Raw genomic sequence first — 17,816 nt, 5'->3', positions numbered from 1 at the left:
TGACGTTTATAGAAGGGTCTTATAAAATAGCCACAAAGATGAACAATAAAGATTGTTCATGTTTCAATCATCATTTGGACTCAAACGCGCCAAATGAATTCATGCGATGGTACCTTTGACGGTCAATGTCACCAGAGAACAATGTCTTCATCTGCAGGAGGCAACAGAGTCGACTTGTGAATATGAGAAGTTACCGTAGAAAGTTTAGCCTCCCTAATGCCAGTGAAAGACTTTTGTAGTGTCTGTTGTAGAAAAAAGGAGAACGTGGAGATTTTAAATTGTGTTTCATCATTTTAATCTAAAATCTATGTAAATATTTTCCTCTCTCATGTACCGTTACCATGGCGTCAGTAAGAGTATTCCTTTTCTCAGAGGAGTGTATTCGAAGCGATATGTAAGAGGTTTATAATTCACAACTTGTAGTTTTATAGTTTATTTAAAACAGGGACAATGTGCAAAAAACATTAATAAAAGACGCTTTGCACCAGATTTAGATGAAGCTAGTTTCCGTCTGTAGTGCCTGAGCAGCAGAGTTAATAATAAAGTCTAAAAACAATATTTGAACCGTTACTGATTTCTCTGTATTAGTCACTCTTAAATGTGTGTCCGAAGTAAATCTCTCCGATCTAACCTCTAATTTCAGCTGATTGGATGAGAAGTGAAATGAATTCAAGAAACAAGAGAAGTCCACCGGATGGTCATCTAATGACTGACAAAAACTACAAATGTTTGACTCCCTCTGCAAAAAAACATTTTTTAAATGAGGGATTTATAGATTTCAGCAGCAGGAGCTCCATGAAAGTCCAAACTAAAACCAAAATAAGATTTCTCTGTCCACATTTTCCCTCAGCAAATACAAACTGTAAGTCTAATGGATTTGTCTGTAGCTGCATTTCATTACAAATGTTTGCAAAACCTTTGTTGGTATTCATGAAAATCCGGGGGAGAAGGTGTAAATCTCACGCCAGGCCGCACCCAGCAGGTCTCCAAGGTGAACAGCTTCTGGCACGTTGGATGAAGGGAGTTAAGGGAAGTCGGGGAGTCAGATCTGTAACTTCGGGACAAAAAAAAAAATACAATTTCGCAATTGCCATTTCCATTTAACAAGAAACACAATTCAAATCATAAACAAATAAGTGTGTTCAAGCAATTAGTCATTTAAAAAAACATGACGCCATGATCTTCCAACTACTTCCTGTCATCTTCTTCGTGGTATGCGCCAGTAGTAACATCCGGTTGCAGAGATAAATCAATTTTTATATGGGCAAAAAACCCCTTTTTTATCGATAAAGGAAAGTTTGTTTGTTTGTTTTGAGAATTTATATTTGAAATGTCACGTGATCACTAGAAACGCAGCTGCGGTCAGTGAAATTTATAAGTTGGTGCCATTTTTAAATTTTTTTTAAAATTACCAGCAGCTTCCGTTATGTTTTTCTTTTGCTTGAATAATGTTCACCAAACCCAGAAGAACACGGCGTGGCTGAACTTCCTTCGCGCCACAAATCTTTCAACAGTTTCCACAAAAGAATCACGCCGGTCGATCTGCGGTTCTGGTCACGAGCGTCTTCTTGTTGCCTTTTCCTACGTGTCCCTCGCAGACAAATTTCCCAGGGAACGCAGCATTGTTTTTTTATTCTTTCTCTCATTTTTTGGCCGGGATTAAAATTCACTGAAGATTATATCTGCTCCAGCTCTGCAGAACAATGCAGAAGGATGTGGGGGTCCGGGTCGTCACCGCTCTGTAAGGTGACCGCCCACCCATCCCGATCAGAGCCGGTCGCGCGCCGCCAGCCCAATTAGCAGCTGATCCATCGGGGGAGAGGGGGGGCTGGGGGGGGGGGGGGGGGGGGGGGGGGGTCCGGGCCTACCTGGTTCCACTTTTCACTTTAATAAAGATGAATGCTACAGCACTGGGCGTTACTGATGGTCGGATATGGATATTTTCCTTTGGTTTGTAAAAAAAAAAAAAAGAAAGAATGAAAAAATCATCCTTTTTAAATTTTATATTATATGGGGGGAAAAAGCAACTTGCTGCTCTCAGGACTTTTGTCTGTGGAAAACTTTTTGAGTCAGCAGAGAGAAATGCACCCTACATTTTTTTTTCTTCTTCTTCTTTTCCGTGGCTGCAGAGTGGGGCCGGGAAGCAGCCCACAGGATCCGCTGAGTGAATGGCCTCCGGTTGAGTCTGGAGCAACAATGTGGCTCATCCATGAAAACCTTCATTGTCTTTGCTGTGGGGTCTCACAGGAGACCCTGCCTGCCTGCCACACAAAGGTTGTTTTTTTTTTGTCACAGCACTGCGATCTCTTGTCCGTTTCTGCTGCAGACGCGTCAGATGTGTGGTGTGAAGGTGATGCAGCACCGCTGCTAATTCTGGCTTCACCACAAGGTTCTTCAGAGTTTTTTTGTTTTGTTTTTTTTGCCCTCTTAGCTTTAGCAGAAAGTAAACAAACAGCTTCCATTGTGTCTGCCATGCTGGTTACACACACTGACTCCACTGTTTAACATTACAATGCAAACCTCGTTGTGCGACCGCACACTTGAAGAAAAACTTCAATAGAGACCTGAAGTTTTTTGGGGGGTTTTTCCCTCCATCTTTTGTTGCCGAGGTAAGAACTGGGTGCTGGAACAAAACCTGATGCTCAAGTTAGTTAGAGTGTTTTATGGATGACTTTAAGGCTCAGCAAGTGTAGGGGTCATTTTAAAGCTGTTGTTCAGAGGTGAGTTTTGATAAAAACAAAACAAAAACAAAAAACTGTAATAAAAAGCAAGCAGAAGTCATATATTTTGTATGGCAAACATCTGGGTCAGAGACATCACCTCCTCAGCCAGCGAATACAGATTTTAACTACTTTGTTTTCCAGAGATAAAACATAATACTGCACATCAAGAAGTAAACCCATCCCAACAAAGAACTGAATGTTTGATGTTATATCTTGATTTTTTTTTTTCTTGCATGGAGGCTCTTAAAGCATAAACTCCAGCTACATTGTCTCTGTTCCTTGTGTTCCTTCTTATTACACATTGTCTTTCCAATCCAGCTTCCATTATCACAATAAGAGACACTACTATTTTTTTTAAAGGTTTTGTTGGCTCTAGTGGCCTTTATTTTGAAAGTAGTTTGACAGGAAACAGGGTAATCAGAGAGGGGGAAGACATGCGGCAAATGTCGCCAGGCAGGGAATCGAACCCACGACCACCGCTACAAGGGTTAAGGCCTTAACGTGGGCCGTGCTTTGCCCCTGCGCCACCACAGCACCCCAGTAACAGACAGCACTCTTACAACGTCTGTTTGTGGCTTACCCTGCTGTCCATCACTGTGTTCTGGACTCCTGTCCAGGCAGCAGTGTTTCCCATGACAACATCAGCCATTAAATAACTTTTTATTAGTTGAATTTTCAGAGAAAATGAATTCTGGGTTTTCTTAGCTGTAAGCCGTGGGTGTGCAGGTCTGGTCCTGTGTGTCCTGCCAGTCTTAGACGTGTCTCTGCTGCTGATCCAAATGGTCCAACTATCTCCTCAGCACGTCAAAGTTGTGCTGATGAACCAGGAAGCAAACTGAAACATACAAGACACCAACTGACTTTGTACACCTGTGCTGTCAGCCATGATCATCAATATGAGCAGAAATGAAGTCTTGAAATAAATCACTGCGTGTAACGAGGCTGAATAATGAGTTTCAGAGGGTTTTCTCACCTCTGTTTGATTGGGGACCAAAATTGCAACAGTTGTTGCATTTTTAGCTGGTGGGGTTCTCTATAGTCCACTTCCCTGCTTTTAGAGCCGTCTTCCATTTGCTTGGCATTCACACGCTCATTCAAACCGCACCAGAGTTCACTTCAACCGAACCAAGACGTTTCTGAATTCAATCACTAAAATCCGTCTGCGGCCTTTTGCTGTTGTTTTATTTCATTGGGTTATGCGTTGAAACAGATCCACTGAAGCCTCGACATAAATGAGACGCTCGTCCACATGAACAGACTTCAAACCTGTGACTGGGACTCCCTTCCCACAGGCCGCTGCCGTCCCTCAGCCTCCAACGCGTCGCATGGAGACAAAGACCAGCGGGGGCCGCGGGGGCCGTGTGACAACAGGTTTGTTTTAGCTGCTCCGCGCTCTCCCGCCCTCTGCGACATTTTCATTACTTCCGAACCCGTGAGCTCAAACAACTTGTCGCTGCAGCTCAGTCAGCAACCGCCTTTGATGTGAACTCCCCTCTGATGCTCCGGGTCCTGTTTGGTGGCTTCAGATTTTGGAGAGGTGGACGTTTCTCTCTCTTCCTCCCTCTCAGTATGTGGTGTGAAGCGACATATGTGATCAACGCTGCTGAGTGAAAGACTAGGGGGGGAAAAAAAGCCGTGGAGATCTTAGGGTGGGGTCTTTAAAGGCCGCTGAAAGGACCCGCTGCTGTTTTACGAGGCAACAAAACCAAACACATTTGCTGACTGATTCATTACCTGTGAAAGAAAAAGAAGAAATGTCCTCCCCCACCCCTGTCCCTTCCACTCCTTTGCAGCCATCTGCTCAAGACTTAAGAAAGAGAAGGGACAACAAGCCGTAACCCAAGCCCACCAACACGGCCTTATTTACCCACCCTGCCTGCACAAACACGCAGATGCTAACCGTGATGGATTAGGCCGGGGTTATCCCAGTTGCGGTGATAACAGAGCGAGTGTACCGGGGGCAGAGCCGCACGCTGAAGCCAGAAAAGAGGGCAGATTTCTCCCCCTAGCATGCCACAAGCGATTATGTATCTGGTTTCTTCTCCTGCCTCCTAATCTGGACCGGAGGGGACGATTGTCACCTTTCCTGAGCGACCCTTTCTGACACTGTGGGCGCCGCGCCTCCAAAGCCAGGTTAACTCTGGGGGATTAGTGCCGTGCACTTAGAGCAGGAGGGCCTGGATTAGGGATGCCATTGAGAATTCCTATGTGAGTGTTCTCAGGGCGCAATTTCAGTGTGAGAAGTTCACAGTTTTGTTTCGAAAACCACAGATCTCCGAGGAGTGACAGGTGACGAGGGGGTGGGAGGGGGCAGAGGGTGGATGTGGGTGGCCGCCGTGAGTTGGGTGAGCCGGTGATGAAGAGGGTGCTGATGTGGACGGGATGGAGAGCCGGCGTTCGACGGGTCACTTAGCCTCTACGCAGGGTGTGAACCGTGGAAGAGGCTGGAGGTGACAGAGACCGATGCTCTCCGGATTCGGTGACTTCTACTTCAAACAAAGAGAAAGGCGCCGACTTTCTGTTTTTAATCACCATTCTGTCACCTTTTGTTCTGATCCACCAGCGGTTAGCAGTCCAGGGACAGTCCTGGCTTTTTTTGTTTTTGTTGTTGTTGGGAGGTAGCATCAAAACAAGTTGATTTACTCTTTTGTACTGTTGACAAAAATCACACCTCAAATCAATGCCAGTTGCTTTCTGGTTGATTGAGATCAACGCCAACATTTCCTCTGATGACTGAAGCTGGACGCTCCAGTCAGAGGACGTGCGGCCAGGATCAGGTGTTTTCTACAGGATCCGCAAAATCACACAGCTGACTAAAAGCCATGATGGTCAATCATTCAAGTTCATTTGTATAGCAGCACATTTAAGCAACAAGGCCGTTCGAAGTGCTTTACATTGTGAAAACATAAAAACATCATGAACAAGTTTTGGATCTCTAATCTTGCTTTTCTTGTGTGTTTTGAGACTAAAACGTGTGAATCATGGCAACATGGAAATAATGGTTTATTTGATGAGAGGAAAGCAGGAGGTAATAACTATTGGACAAGAAACAGAAAAACTAATGTGGGAGAAAAGATCATGGAGGTTTAAAATAATGATCAGATTATTGTGTGAACGACTGAATAAAATCCAGGATGGAGGACTGTTTATGGAGAAACGAGCAACTGGACTCAACTATCTCAGCCAGACCAGCAACATAAAGAAAAAGCATGTCAGACACAAGACTGAACCCGGTGAACTGCACTAGGTGATATGAAAGGAACGTTTGACTTTATGCACATTAACTGTTCGGCTCACTTGGCCATAAAACAGAGATTTAACTTTGCTAATCATTAGTCTGTCACACCCAACTGAAATCAATAGTCACCAGACTGGATTAATGTTTCAGCGAAGCTTTAATCTATTAAAACTCAGTATGTTTCTTCCTGTAGTGACCTGAAAAAATTGCTTTCAGCGCTAATGGAGAGCGTGGGCTGCTATTGTGATTTAAGGTCCATTCTGAAAAGGTTGTTTTTTTATTTTTATTTCATTTATTGATTAAATAATCATGAAAATACTTTAAAACGTCCAAATACGGAGACCAAAAGCACCTAAAAATAAAGTCATGAGGGCATCAGAGGAAAGTAGGTCTGTAGGTTTACTGCTGATCAGTGGAAGGATGGCTCTGACTGCTCAGCCAATGAAGTGAAAATAGAAGAGGACTGAAAACGGAGCCTTGCAGAACCCCACGAGAAGGAGGAGCATTAAAAGAGGCAAAATGATTAATGGTGACAGTTTGTTGGGATGCAGACATTAAACAGCAATATAAATTTCCTCCTTTGTTTGAGTCCAGCATCTCACCCATCAGAGACTACCTAAAAATGGTGTGGTAGTCTTTTTTTAGTCTTCCTAAAATGACTACAAATTCATCTTAATCTAAAAAAAACAGTCTGTTTAGCGATATGTCAGCATTCACAGAGGTATTAGTCTTTTTTTTTTAACATGTTGGCATCGGACCGACAAGTAAAACTGACCCGATGTTAACAACAGATACGGAGACAGAGCACATCTCCCCAGTTTTAAAGTCCTTCCACTGGCTTCCTGTAGCTCAGAGAATAGACTTTAAAATACTGTTAGTTTATAAATTACTGAACAGCTTAGCACAAAAAATACATTTAAGATCTGCTGCTGCTGTCCAGAACCTCTCAGGTCTTCTGGTTCTGGTTCAGCTCTGCATCCCCAGAACCAGATATCAAGCCTTCAAATCGAGGCTGGAGACTCACCTGCTTAGAGTTGCCTTTGATTAATAGCTGGAACGTTGATCAATGTGTTTGGCGATGATTAATCTTAATGATGGAATTTGACAGAGTATGTTTATTGCCTGTTTCAGAATTGGTCACAAAGCGCTTTGAAAGGCCTTGTTGATGAAATGTGCCGCACCACTAAACGTGACGTGTGTTAACTGCGATCTCTATGGAAGCAGGGGTTTTGACCTGGAACACACAGGTGTGTGTTGTCAGGATGTGAAGTAGAAAAGAGGCCATGAAGGAGTTCAGTGATGCAGCCCATCAACCTGGGATGCAAGGCCATTTTCAAACCCATGATGACTGAAGGTCACCGTTTTACAGTGAAGGAGAGCGAATTATGCCGGGGGAAAAAAAAAAAACGTAGGACAGCTGCCAATCTTCCCAGGAGTCGACATCCCAGCAAACACACTCCAAGGTCAAACGGCAATGATGAGAAAAACTGGAAAACACAAACACTCCAGCTCAGATGAGTCAGGCCTCAAATAGTTTGTAATGTAAATAATCATTACTGTAGCACATTAAAAAAAAGTACCTAACATGCGTAGAGTAATAGGTGAATGAGTGATTAAAAAACGAGTTCCTTAAAAGAGGACCGGAAAGCACATCTACAGACGAGCAATTCAAATTTATTGCTTCATTTTGATCGACTGCATAACAAAGGAAAAAGATTCACCTCATAAACCTCAAAGTCAAACACTTACCTGCAGGGCTGTGGCACCTAAATCTAAACTCTACACTCTTGAGCTCCGAGCCGAGCCACTCCTTAGACACTGAAAAAAGAGCAAATTATAAGAGATTCAAAACACGCTCTCTGAAAGCAGGACTCCAGGAGACGTGGAGGTGAAAACGATGACGTTTTTATTGCAAACGAAAGAACAGAAGAGAAAATCTACCACCCGCTCGTCTCTTGATTCCTGTGAGACCTCAATCATTCGCAGAACGCCGTACAAAACAGTTGATCAGCGACTCTCCATACAAAATGCAGTGAAAACCGGGTCTCTGCCTTATTGCGAGGCAGGAGCCCGCTGAAAGCTCGTAAGATAACTAATAGTCTGTGAAAATTACCGACCTCATACAAAAAAAAGAAGATTTTTCTTCAATAATAATAATAATAATAATAATAATAATAATAAAAAAGCCAGCATATTTACAGGAAAATAATATTTTCTATGAACCTGGCTCGCCAAAATTCCCAGTGAAACATTGCTTTATTACAATTTTCCCAGTAACCAACTTGTTACATGTGTCCTTTTTAAACTCTGTAAGGCATGATAACAAACCTTTTGTCAACTCTGCTGCCTTGGCAACAGCAAATCTTAAATATGAAAGTTGGCATACGTATTAAAAAAAAGGCACATCTGCCCTCTTTTGAATAATAATAATAATAATAATCTTTACATTAATGCTTTCAGTATCTGTCAGCTTTTAAAGTTTCTGTGCATTGCTCAGCCCACTTAAGGCACCAGCTATTCAGTAAGGGAGTCCAGAACAAACCCAGAACGACAGAGAACAACTAATCCCACGCCAATACTAGACCTAATATGTACATGTAATATAAACATTAGTGATGGAACTGGCAGCAAGTAGCTGCACATGCAACCAGTTGGTGAGCAAGAAACCGAAAAACACACAAAAAGGGAAAACAAACAAATAAAAATTAAAAAGAAAAATCATCCATTAAATCAGTGTTGCTTTAAAACCCAAACCGAGGCTGAAGGGCATAAAAGCTGATTAAAAAGCTGAAGGTTTTGAGGTGAGGACGGCTCCTTCCATGTGGGGCCGCAGTGGCAGATGTGTGGCGACGGCGCGAGTGAGAGCCTTGATTAAAGCAGTTTATTCTGAGACATCTAAACCCTTCGACCCGGAGCCGTGCCATGAGAAAACCAGGGGTGGAGACGTGCGCCGGAAATCTTTCAAATCCTCCAACACCCCCCGACAAAAACGAAGGCCTCGACCTGAATCCGTTACGACGTACGCCTTCTGGTTTTAGCTTTGTTTGGTCAAATTAAAAACGTCTCAATCAAACAAATTTTTATATCCGACTAAGATAAGATCAATAATAATAATCCAGCCATCCATCCATTTTCTGTACAAGTAATTTTATTTATTAAATCAAAAATTGGAATTGCCTATTAAACTTAAGAGCTGGTTTGCTGCTTTTGGCTTCAAGAACTTTTGGCAGCAACCAGCGGTAAAGTCTTTCACGTCGCCTCTAGAGTCATTTTGGTCCACTCTTCTTTGCAGGTTTGTTTTTAACTTGGCCGCCCCATATGGTGTTGGAGCACAAATGGGCTACTTAACCCTCCACCTGTGGTCTCATGTCTTACCGCCATGCTCAGGAGGAGCACGCCACGGTCGGACAGCGGGGTGAGTTGGGGAGGGTTGTCCGGTCAGATCGTCAGTTCCCGAAACCACACATGAATAAAACCCAGGGTCAGCGCTACCCCGCCAAACTGCGCACAGCGTAAAAAACTTGCAGGGTTTTGATGGACCTTGTCTCGTACGACCGCGGGAGAGTTAAGTTAACATCACAACATCTCAATTGAATTAAAGACCAGAATTTGATCAGGGCATTCCAAAAAAACTTCACTTGATTTGTTGCTTTGTGCCATTTAGAGGTGGACTTGCTTTTGTGGTTTTTGTATTAATTTTGCTAATTATTTTTCTTCTGCATAAGGTTCCATTGATTATTAGGGTCGCTAACTGTCGCTAACATTTGCCTTGAGCTGTTGTGCTCGGTTCATGGTTCAATCAAACTCAGCAAGACGGTCAGGTCCTGAAGCAGGAAGGACTGTACCCGAACGTCACACTACAAACATCTGAGGGCTGCTTGTTGTTGTTTTTATCAAGCATTTTATTCGTTTAAAAGCAGAAGTAACAGGATCCACATCCTCCATGAAGCTCCACTTTTATTTAGCCAGCTCACAGAATATCCTTCTAAAAGTCTTTGGTTTTATCATTTTGTCACCTTCCTAAAATAACGGCCCAAGTCAAATCACTGCCTGGTTTTGTCAAAAAATTGTTTAGGCAAGCCCCCCCCCCCAAAAAAACCAAAACCAAAATACACTTATGTTGAAAATTGACACCGACTTTTATTTTAGGAAGGTGACTATATTATTCTAATGTGAGAGGGTTTAGTGTTCTTTTCAGTTCTTGTGAAAGTCATTTTTACTCAGTTTGATTGTTATGATGAAATCATGAACGCTCACATTAAGTGAGTTTACTGAGGCCTGGATAGCTTTAAACATTATTCTGGAAGGTTCACCACTGTTCCATGTCAGCTCCATATGTGATAGCATAGTTAGCTGGAGTCCCAAAGCCTTAGACATGACTGTCACTTTTTCAAGGCTGATAGATCTCAGTGAAATTGTTTCTCATTCAATCTTAGACCAGTTCATGGTGTCAAACAGGTTCTATTAAAGTGATTTCATGACTCTGCAGCTCTGGCAGGTAATTTGTGACTTAAAGGGTGAAAGTTCATTGTCAGAAAGAACCAGATTGTTTTGGATAGCTGTGTTTTGCTCTTGTCTGATACCAACACTTGTTTGGCAAAAGAAAGATTTTCCTTTCTGTTTGGTTGCGGTGAGACTTGGCAAAGGCCACTGATCTCTGTATCAATCCTGAGGAAACAACGCTAAAGCTTTGAGTGGAAAAGTGTCGGGACGAACCAAGCAGGAAAGGATGAGATCGCTGATGATGTCAGCTCTTTTGTTTCAACTTAGTTTCACAAGAAATGCTGCTTGTGGGGAAAGAAAGAAACATGTATCTCTTCCACAGGGAGCCATTACACATACATCCCTGACCTCCACGCTTCAGATTTCTCTCTTTTTTTTTTTTTTAACTCGCAGATTAAGTTTCTTGTTTCCATGGCCGCTCCACATCCTCGAGAGGAGCCAAACCCCAACATTACAGCATGCTCTGCAGTGACGTCAGCTGCTCACATCTCAATAATCCTATTTTCAAACAAAACTAAGAACTCCCAGGGATCCGTTTGCCACTTCTGCCTCTCTTTTTGTTGCGAGTTGGAGATCCTGAGCCGCGACGGCGGAGCGACGAGCAGCAGCAGCAGAACTGCTGGTGGTTTACGCAGCCCACATAATGTCAGATGATGACAGCCGTATCACTCGCATCTGGTATTTATAACAGGTTCCTTTGATCTGCAGTTGTAAAAAAGAAACCCCAAAAAACAAAACTTTAATGGCCAGTTGGTCTGAGAGACAGAAATCTGAAAATATTCAGGAGGGAAAACGGAAAAGAGCTATCAGGCCTCAGCAGGGAAACAGGGGCGGTTCTGAAACTTACTGAGAAGTTTAATAACAGAGCTGCGCTTTTTTTATGACTGCATGATCTTATGTCAATAACCATATCAGTAGATTTGGTTTCAGTTACTATCAAACCTCAGTTTTACACAACTTGAGATTGAGATAATTTTCTGCTTGAATGACCTTGTGATCAGCCGACTTTCAAAAGAAAAACTGTTTTTCCGATTGGTGAGCTAAGATGTGCTGACAACACTCTTTGGTGTGGAAGTTCTTAGTGAGTAAGGAAGAGCTAGGAAGCTATTTTCAGCATCAACTAGGTGTTTGAAAGTGAAGACAGCGGCAGAACGGAGTTATAGGAACCAGGGAATCATTTTAAAGTGATAGGAAGACGGCTGAAGAGAACACACCACAGGCGCTCTGATTGGTTCTTTGGAGTTTTTAATGTTATAGAAAATGCTGAATTTGGAAATGTTTTCTGGAAGTCTCGGACAAAATGTAAGGATTGAAATTCTTTTGAATAGGATCCCAGACTGATCCTATTAGTACTAAAGGCACTAAGATGCCAAAGAGAAGTCTATGACTATTTTATTTTTATTTTCAAATTCTTTAGTAAACTGTTTTTAAAGGGATGCACAGGTACAACAATTTGGGCCTACATTCAATATTAATATTGTTATGGCTGGTAACTGATGCTAGTGCCGATTTATGGTGCATCCCTAGTATAATATTATTGTAGCTCTCTCACATGTTACATCACTACTGATCCCAAACATAAATAACTAATGGCTGAGGAACAAGGAAGTATTTTGAAAACTATTATGTGAACTAAATCTTCTTAGTTCTCAATCTGCATTGGCATGTGGAAGTTTTCAGAAACAGAATGTGGGAATCACAATCTGCAGTTAACACTAGACTTTAAACCATGTCGGTGTTCACCTGATGGGAGAGTCCGTTGTAAATATTGGGGCGGCTGAAAATACTGAGAGCAAATGATCGAAACCAGACAACAGTCTGAATGAGTTCACTGACACTTTCAGCGAATAAAGCACTTCTAAAGTATGGCTACTGAAGAAAACAAAATAGACAATAATTAACAGATTTGACTTTCCCTGCTCCACTTTTAGAACCAGGTCAAAACTCTTCTGTCTCCTGCACTTAGTCAAAATAACAAGAGCTTCTGGCAGATATGTGCTTGTGATTTCTAAGGTAGAAAAACAACAACAACAAAAAAAAACAAAGCCCAAGCAAAGCCGAAGCTGATAAGTGTTCAGGCGGAGCGAAGATTGAAACAAAATTGATTATTCTGCGTAAAGTCAGGCACAGTCAATGCTTGCAATCATCGCTTTTTCATCAGCTTATCCGTTTGAGTTTTTCGAAGAAGCGACAAGGAGAGGAAGCTGGAGGAGGAGCTGGAGGACGAGGAGGAGCTGGAGGACCAGGAGGAGCTGGAGGAGCAGGAGGAGCTGGAGGAGCAGGAGGAGCTGGAGGACCAGGAGGAGCTGCCAGTGACGTGCTGCACGTCTCCACAGACTGAGAGGGTTTGACCGTCTGACACACTTAAAGTCAGATTCTGGTGGCAGAACTTATTTTGAATAAACTGCTTCAAAGAGCAACCTGAGATTTGCACACTTCTTTTGAACTAAAAAAATAAAAAAAGCACTACCAGAAAAAAATAAAAAATGCTGTTGCTATGACAACTGTGGGTGTTAAAGTTTTGGGAGCAGCTGACACAGTAAAGGTGTTTTCCACAGTGTCTGATCTCTTAAGTGTGTAGGTGACATGGTGAACGGCTGATGACTGAGCTATGATACCAAACATTGTTCATGTCGGTCAGGGTGTGTGTTAGGCATGGGCTGGTACCGCGATCAGGGTGGAACAGGGTTCTAAAAACACTTTAAAATGACAAAGAAAATTTGTTTAAAGCTTTTTCAAAACGATGCCAGAGAAAGAAAGAGAGCACAGCACTGGTAGGGCTTAGCAACAAGTGCAGGAGGGGCAGCCTAGTGCACTTGTTGCTAAGCCCTACCAGTCAGCTGGCTGAAAAAAAAAACTCCAACGCTTTTCCCTCATTTAAAGGAAACTGAGTGCCACCTCTTGTATTAAAGCTGCAAAATGTCACTTTCATAAAAAAAAAGTTTTTTTACATTTGTTCAAACTGCTACTATGTCCTAACACAGATAATCTAGGAAAACATCAAGCTCCTCCACAACCTCCTTGTGGTCCTACAGCCATCTGCAGAAACACACCGCTCCCACTCAGCCAATCGGAGCCAGGAGGAGGGTCTTAGCGCAGTGAATCAAGCTTGTGTATACGCTGCTCACATTCTCCCCCTTGCTCTTCTGCAGATGGCAGTAGGACGACTGGGAGGGGCCAAAATTTTTCAAAGATTGTCTGTCTCATGTTATGCTGTCACGACATAGCAACACTTTGAATAAATATGTAAAAAAAAAAATAAAATAAATAAATTTTTACAGAAAACGGAGGTTACATTTTTACCACTAAATTACAAAAATTGTTGCTTTTTGTTTTTAAATGAAAGTAATCATATAATTTACTTTTCTGAATAAATAGCATTATGTTAGTATTTTTTTTCCCTCCAGTTAGGAAACCCTGAGACTCTCATACCGGCCCATGCCTACACTGCTACATACTGAGATCCATTGCTTTGCTTCACCCTTTGTACGACGCGCCAGCAAGTCTCCCTTTTCATCTTGTAAACTTCCCTTTCACTTAATGATACCTTTGTTTTTTAGAAAGCATGCAATATAATTTGCTTTAAATACTGGTTTCAGCCATAATAAACTCTTCACTTGTGTGTGAAAATGCACAACGAACTCTCATGAGATAGCTTTTCTAGACGCGGCAGAAGTTGTGAGGCTTCAGGAGAGCAAAGCCCGTTCAGTCTGCGGAATAAATACTTGGCCAACGAGGGCGTGGAACAGCCGACCGTGTACGAAACAGGTGCAAACACAAACCAGAGGGCAACAAAACCTCGTTCACATTGATTTGACACGTCACTGGAGGCCAAAGCAGAAACAGGTCATATCTTTTGAGGCGTTCCAGCTTCGTTGCAGCTCATCGCTACAAACTCGGAAGTACAATCCCCAGAAAACATCCTTAAGGTTAAGTGGTTACAATCAAGGCGGAGCAAAACCATTCAAGAAGCTCAATGTGAAAAGCTTATAAATTTAATTTCTGCTTCTTAAATAAATCGATGCATCCTTTGAAGTCTGTCACTTGTTGACTTAATCCCATTTGGATGTTCGCCGTTTTGTCCCTAGTTGTCCTCACACATACCACTCTCTGCGTGAAATCACAGATCCGTCCATGTGTGACACGTAGTCGCTGTCTGTACCGTTTTCGTAGCAGTCCTCCGGAAGGTAGGGGGAGCCATTGTTAACAATGGGGCTGTGCACGGGAGGCCCGCAGGGGTGCATGTTTTGGTTGTTGTAGTGATCTGGGTAATAGTTCCCCTCCTTCGTGACCCTGGGGCCATCCCCCCTGTCGTTCCAGTCGTCCCTGTCCTTCCGCTCCGGAGTGTAGTCGGGGTAAATGATGTCCCCGCCCAGTTTGGGTTTCAGCTCCTGGCTGCCCTTGCTTGTCTTGTCCCCGTAAACCTCCTGCAGCTCGTGCGGCTGTAGGACGTCTATCTGAGATTCCTTCTGCATGTCGGAGGGTCCCAGGTACTGCTTGGTGTAGTAGTCCCCTCTGAAGGTCCTGCGCTGGCGCATAAAACAAGCGCCCCCGAGGATGAGCAGGAGGACCAGGAAGAGAACGCCGCCCACTGCCCCGCCGATTATGGTGCCCAAGCTGCTGTCGTGGACCGAGGCCAGGGTGGGGGAGGTGAACAGGGCTCGGCGGCGGTCCATGTCTGTTCCGGTTCCGGACGCGTAGCGGATGGGGGAGGCGGTGGTGCTGGGGGCCGCAGTGGTGGGGGGGGGATCTGCAGGTGAAACAGAGAGAAAAGACAGCGAATGGAGTGAGAGCAGAGTCATAAAAACTGGAGCAGAGGAAGGCTGCGCTTTGTCTCTTGTAACAACTGACAAAGCAAATATGGTTGCTATATGAATTTATAACACTGTGGAGAGTCGGAGCTTCCTCTGAAGATCTCAAATTTAAGGCAGCGCTGTACAGCAAATGTACACAACCTTTATGTTTACCAGATTTTGTCACGTTACACTGACACGCTACAGGGACGTAGTGTGTCAACTCATAGTAATGTGAAGTTGTGAAGTGGCATAAAAATGATCAACTGAACAGTATTATGTCCATCCACACTGACAGACTGACAGGGTGTAGAGATCTACAGCTCATGTGGGAAACTGATGACTGGACAACCGATACTCAATTCACCCTATAAATCTGGCTATGACGGAAAAGTGAAATGAAAGCCTTTAGAAGTCCTGTTTATAGCTTTTTAGGAGCCATGTAGGAGACACAGTCAATGTGAAAGAAGATATTCTGGTCAGACTTGAGCAAACATTTTGACCCACTTGCAAAATGTTATTTGTGGAGGAAAACTAACACTGAACCTCAGCCTGAATTAGAGCAGAGTGATATGGCTGAGAAACGTGTCAATGTAAGCATTCTCAATATCAATGATTACTACTTTGGTTTTTGTTCTAAGTATTCAAAATACTGCCAAACTGGTGATGTGACCTTTCCTCTTTTATTCACAATTTCCTCTTAAGCGGTTGTCCTCATTTTCTCCTTTCGCTCCAGCCCAATCTTTTTTATTTTTAAGCAGCAATGAGGCACGGTGGTCAAACCTGAAACTGCTCCAACATACTCAGGCACATTGTGTGTATTCTGTGAATCACAGATGGTTGAGCTTTCATAGTCGAGTGCACCCACTGCATACATTTCTTGTGACAAGTTCCTTCATTTCCCACAATCCAAATGGATACTAGCAAGTTTGATGAGCTGGTCGGACACCTATCCATGTTTCTTCTCCAGCAGGGCAGCAGAGCGTGGCAGTCATCATACGTGTCCTTGCGACTGGTTGTGCTGACTGTAGTATCAACTTGGTGTCGCCTACGAAATAGCTCAATGTGAGTGCTGTTTCCTGCTGAGCAGCTTCCTGTGCCAACAGGTGCGTCACCGAGTACGTGGGCGTAAACATTTACTTTGTGTGGACGTGTCGGGTGGACGTCCGCAGTGAGTGAGTGCGGACCTCAGAGGAGTGAAGTATACCAGGGTATTTTGGGGGCAACAGGAAAATGCTACTGCTCATGTTATTCAGCAGGTTGTTGCTAGGTAACCAAAGAGTGAGTGAGTGAGTTGATGCAGCCAAGTAGCTAGCTTCGCTGGCCATGAGAGGTCGAGCGGCTAAAAACTGTCCTCTGCTTACATCCCCCAGAATGTAGGAGTTCAGTGCAATTATTAACATTCTTTTTGACCCATTTTCTATTGATATTGATCACGTGCTTATCACGATAGATATTGATATTGTTTTATTGCCCAGCCCTTGCCTGAATATACAGATTTAAGGTTGGTTGGTTCAGACTGGTTCAGCTTCCGGAAAGACAAAAAGACAAGGGAGTTCTTTAGATCAAAGCATGTTCATGTGTTACAAGGGCCCAGTCAAAGTACAGAGCTAAAGCCAATTGATAATCTGTGACAAATCAATGTACATATAGGCTCTTGATCCAATCCTACCGATCTTAGGCTAATTGCAAAGAAGAACAGGTAACATCCTAAAATCTCTAGCAGTTAATCTAGTAGAAACTTTCTACTAAGAGACTTCCAACTGCAACATAAGGTAGCTCTAAGTATGCGATGAAGTCCTGAAAACAAAGTTATACCATCAAGACATTATTTGTTTCTTTAAAAAAAGCTGAAACCATGTTATCATGTTCCTTACGAATACAGTATCAACACAACACACTGAATGTTGTCATAATAATGCAATAAAAATGTGAAGGAGCAGAATGAATAGTTTTGGGAGATGCTGTAAGTGTTCAATGTCAGACTGTGTCGGGATGAGAGACAGACAGAGATGGTCTACCTGCTTCCTTTTCTAAAACCAGCCGTAGGAAAGATATGTGAGAAGACAAAACCTGGGGAGATCGATGCAACGTTCCTGAATCTGGTTTTGTCCTTCAGCTCTTCTGAACACAATCAGTGCTGCCTGGAGCTCAAGGTCACGCTAAGTGTCTCTACGCTGACCTGGAGCCTGCAGGTCTAACGCTACTTGATGGGTTGACAGGCAGATCATAAGCCTGAGTGCATTTAAAACACAGTCTGGGCCTTTGTGGAGCCAGAATTATTGCCACAATTGGTTGAGTAAGAATCTAATTACCTGAAATTGCACACAGGGATCAGAGGGAAAGCAAAGGTAGACCCAGAATAAGGTTGGTGAACTGAAACGCTTTCAGTTCACTTTGCTTTTTCAATTAGCATAATTTCATGTAGGGACTAGAAATCCATGTAGCTGACCGTGAGCGACGTGGGTCGAAACCACAAAGCTGCAAAGACGAAATGGGAATGTGAAATGCTTGAAGGGGGCAGGGAGTATTATTGAGCTCAAACGGGTCATCTCCACA

The 17,816-nt window shown here is 43.2% G+C and overlaps 1 protein-coding gene and 1 long non-coding RNA gene across 3 annotated transcripts in view; one reads left to right on the top strand and one right to left on the bottom strand.

Annotated features, from left to right (window-relative positions):
- Window positions 1–627: 627 nt before the first annotated feature.
- LOC116707768 (uncharacterized) lies at window positions 628–16,005 on the top strand. Its single transcript, XR_004336567.1, has 3 exons — window positions 628–982; window positions 2,652–2,656; window positions 15,994–16,005. It is a non-coding gene; the product is annotated as an uncharacterized LOC116707768 (long non-coding RNA).
- The window catches only part of nectin3a (nectin cell adhesion molecule 3a), a 52,478-nt gene continuing 42,511 nt past the window's right edge, over window positions 7,850–17,816 (bottom strand). For both annotated transcript variants that reach the window (XM_032545313.1, XM_032545315.1), the window contains exon 6: window positions 7,850–15,214. In XM_032545313.1, the coding sequence (XP_032401204.1) occupies window positions 14,559–15,214 (656 nt within the window). In that variant the 3' untranslated portion in view covers window positions 7,850–14,558. The remainder of the gene's footprint in view (window positions 15,215–17,816) is intronic.

This window comes from Xiphophorus hellerii, chromosome 18 (assembly GCF_003331165.1).
Source record: "Xiphophorus hellerii strain 12219 chromosome 18, Xiphophorus_hellerii-4.1, whole genome shotgun sequence".
In the NCBI taxonomy this organism is placed as follows: domain Eukaryota; kingdom Metazoa; phylum Chordata; class Actinopteri; order Cyprinodontiformes; family Poeciliidae; genus Xiphophorus; species Xiphophorus hellerii.
Note: the sequence above shows the minus strand (reverse complement) of the source record. Positions and strands in the feature narration are given on the sequence as shown.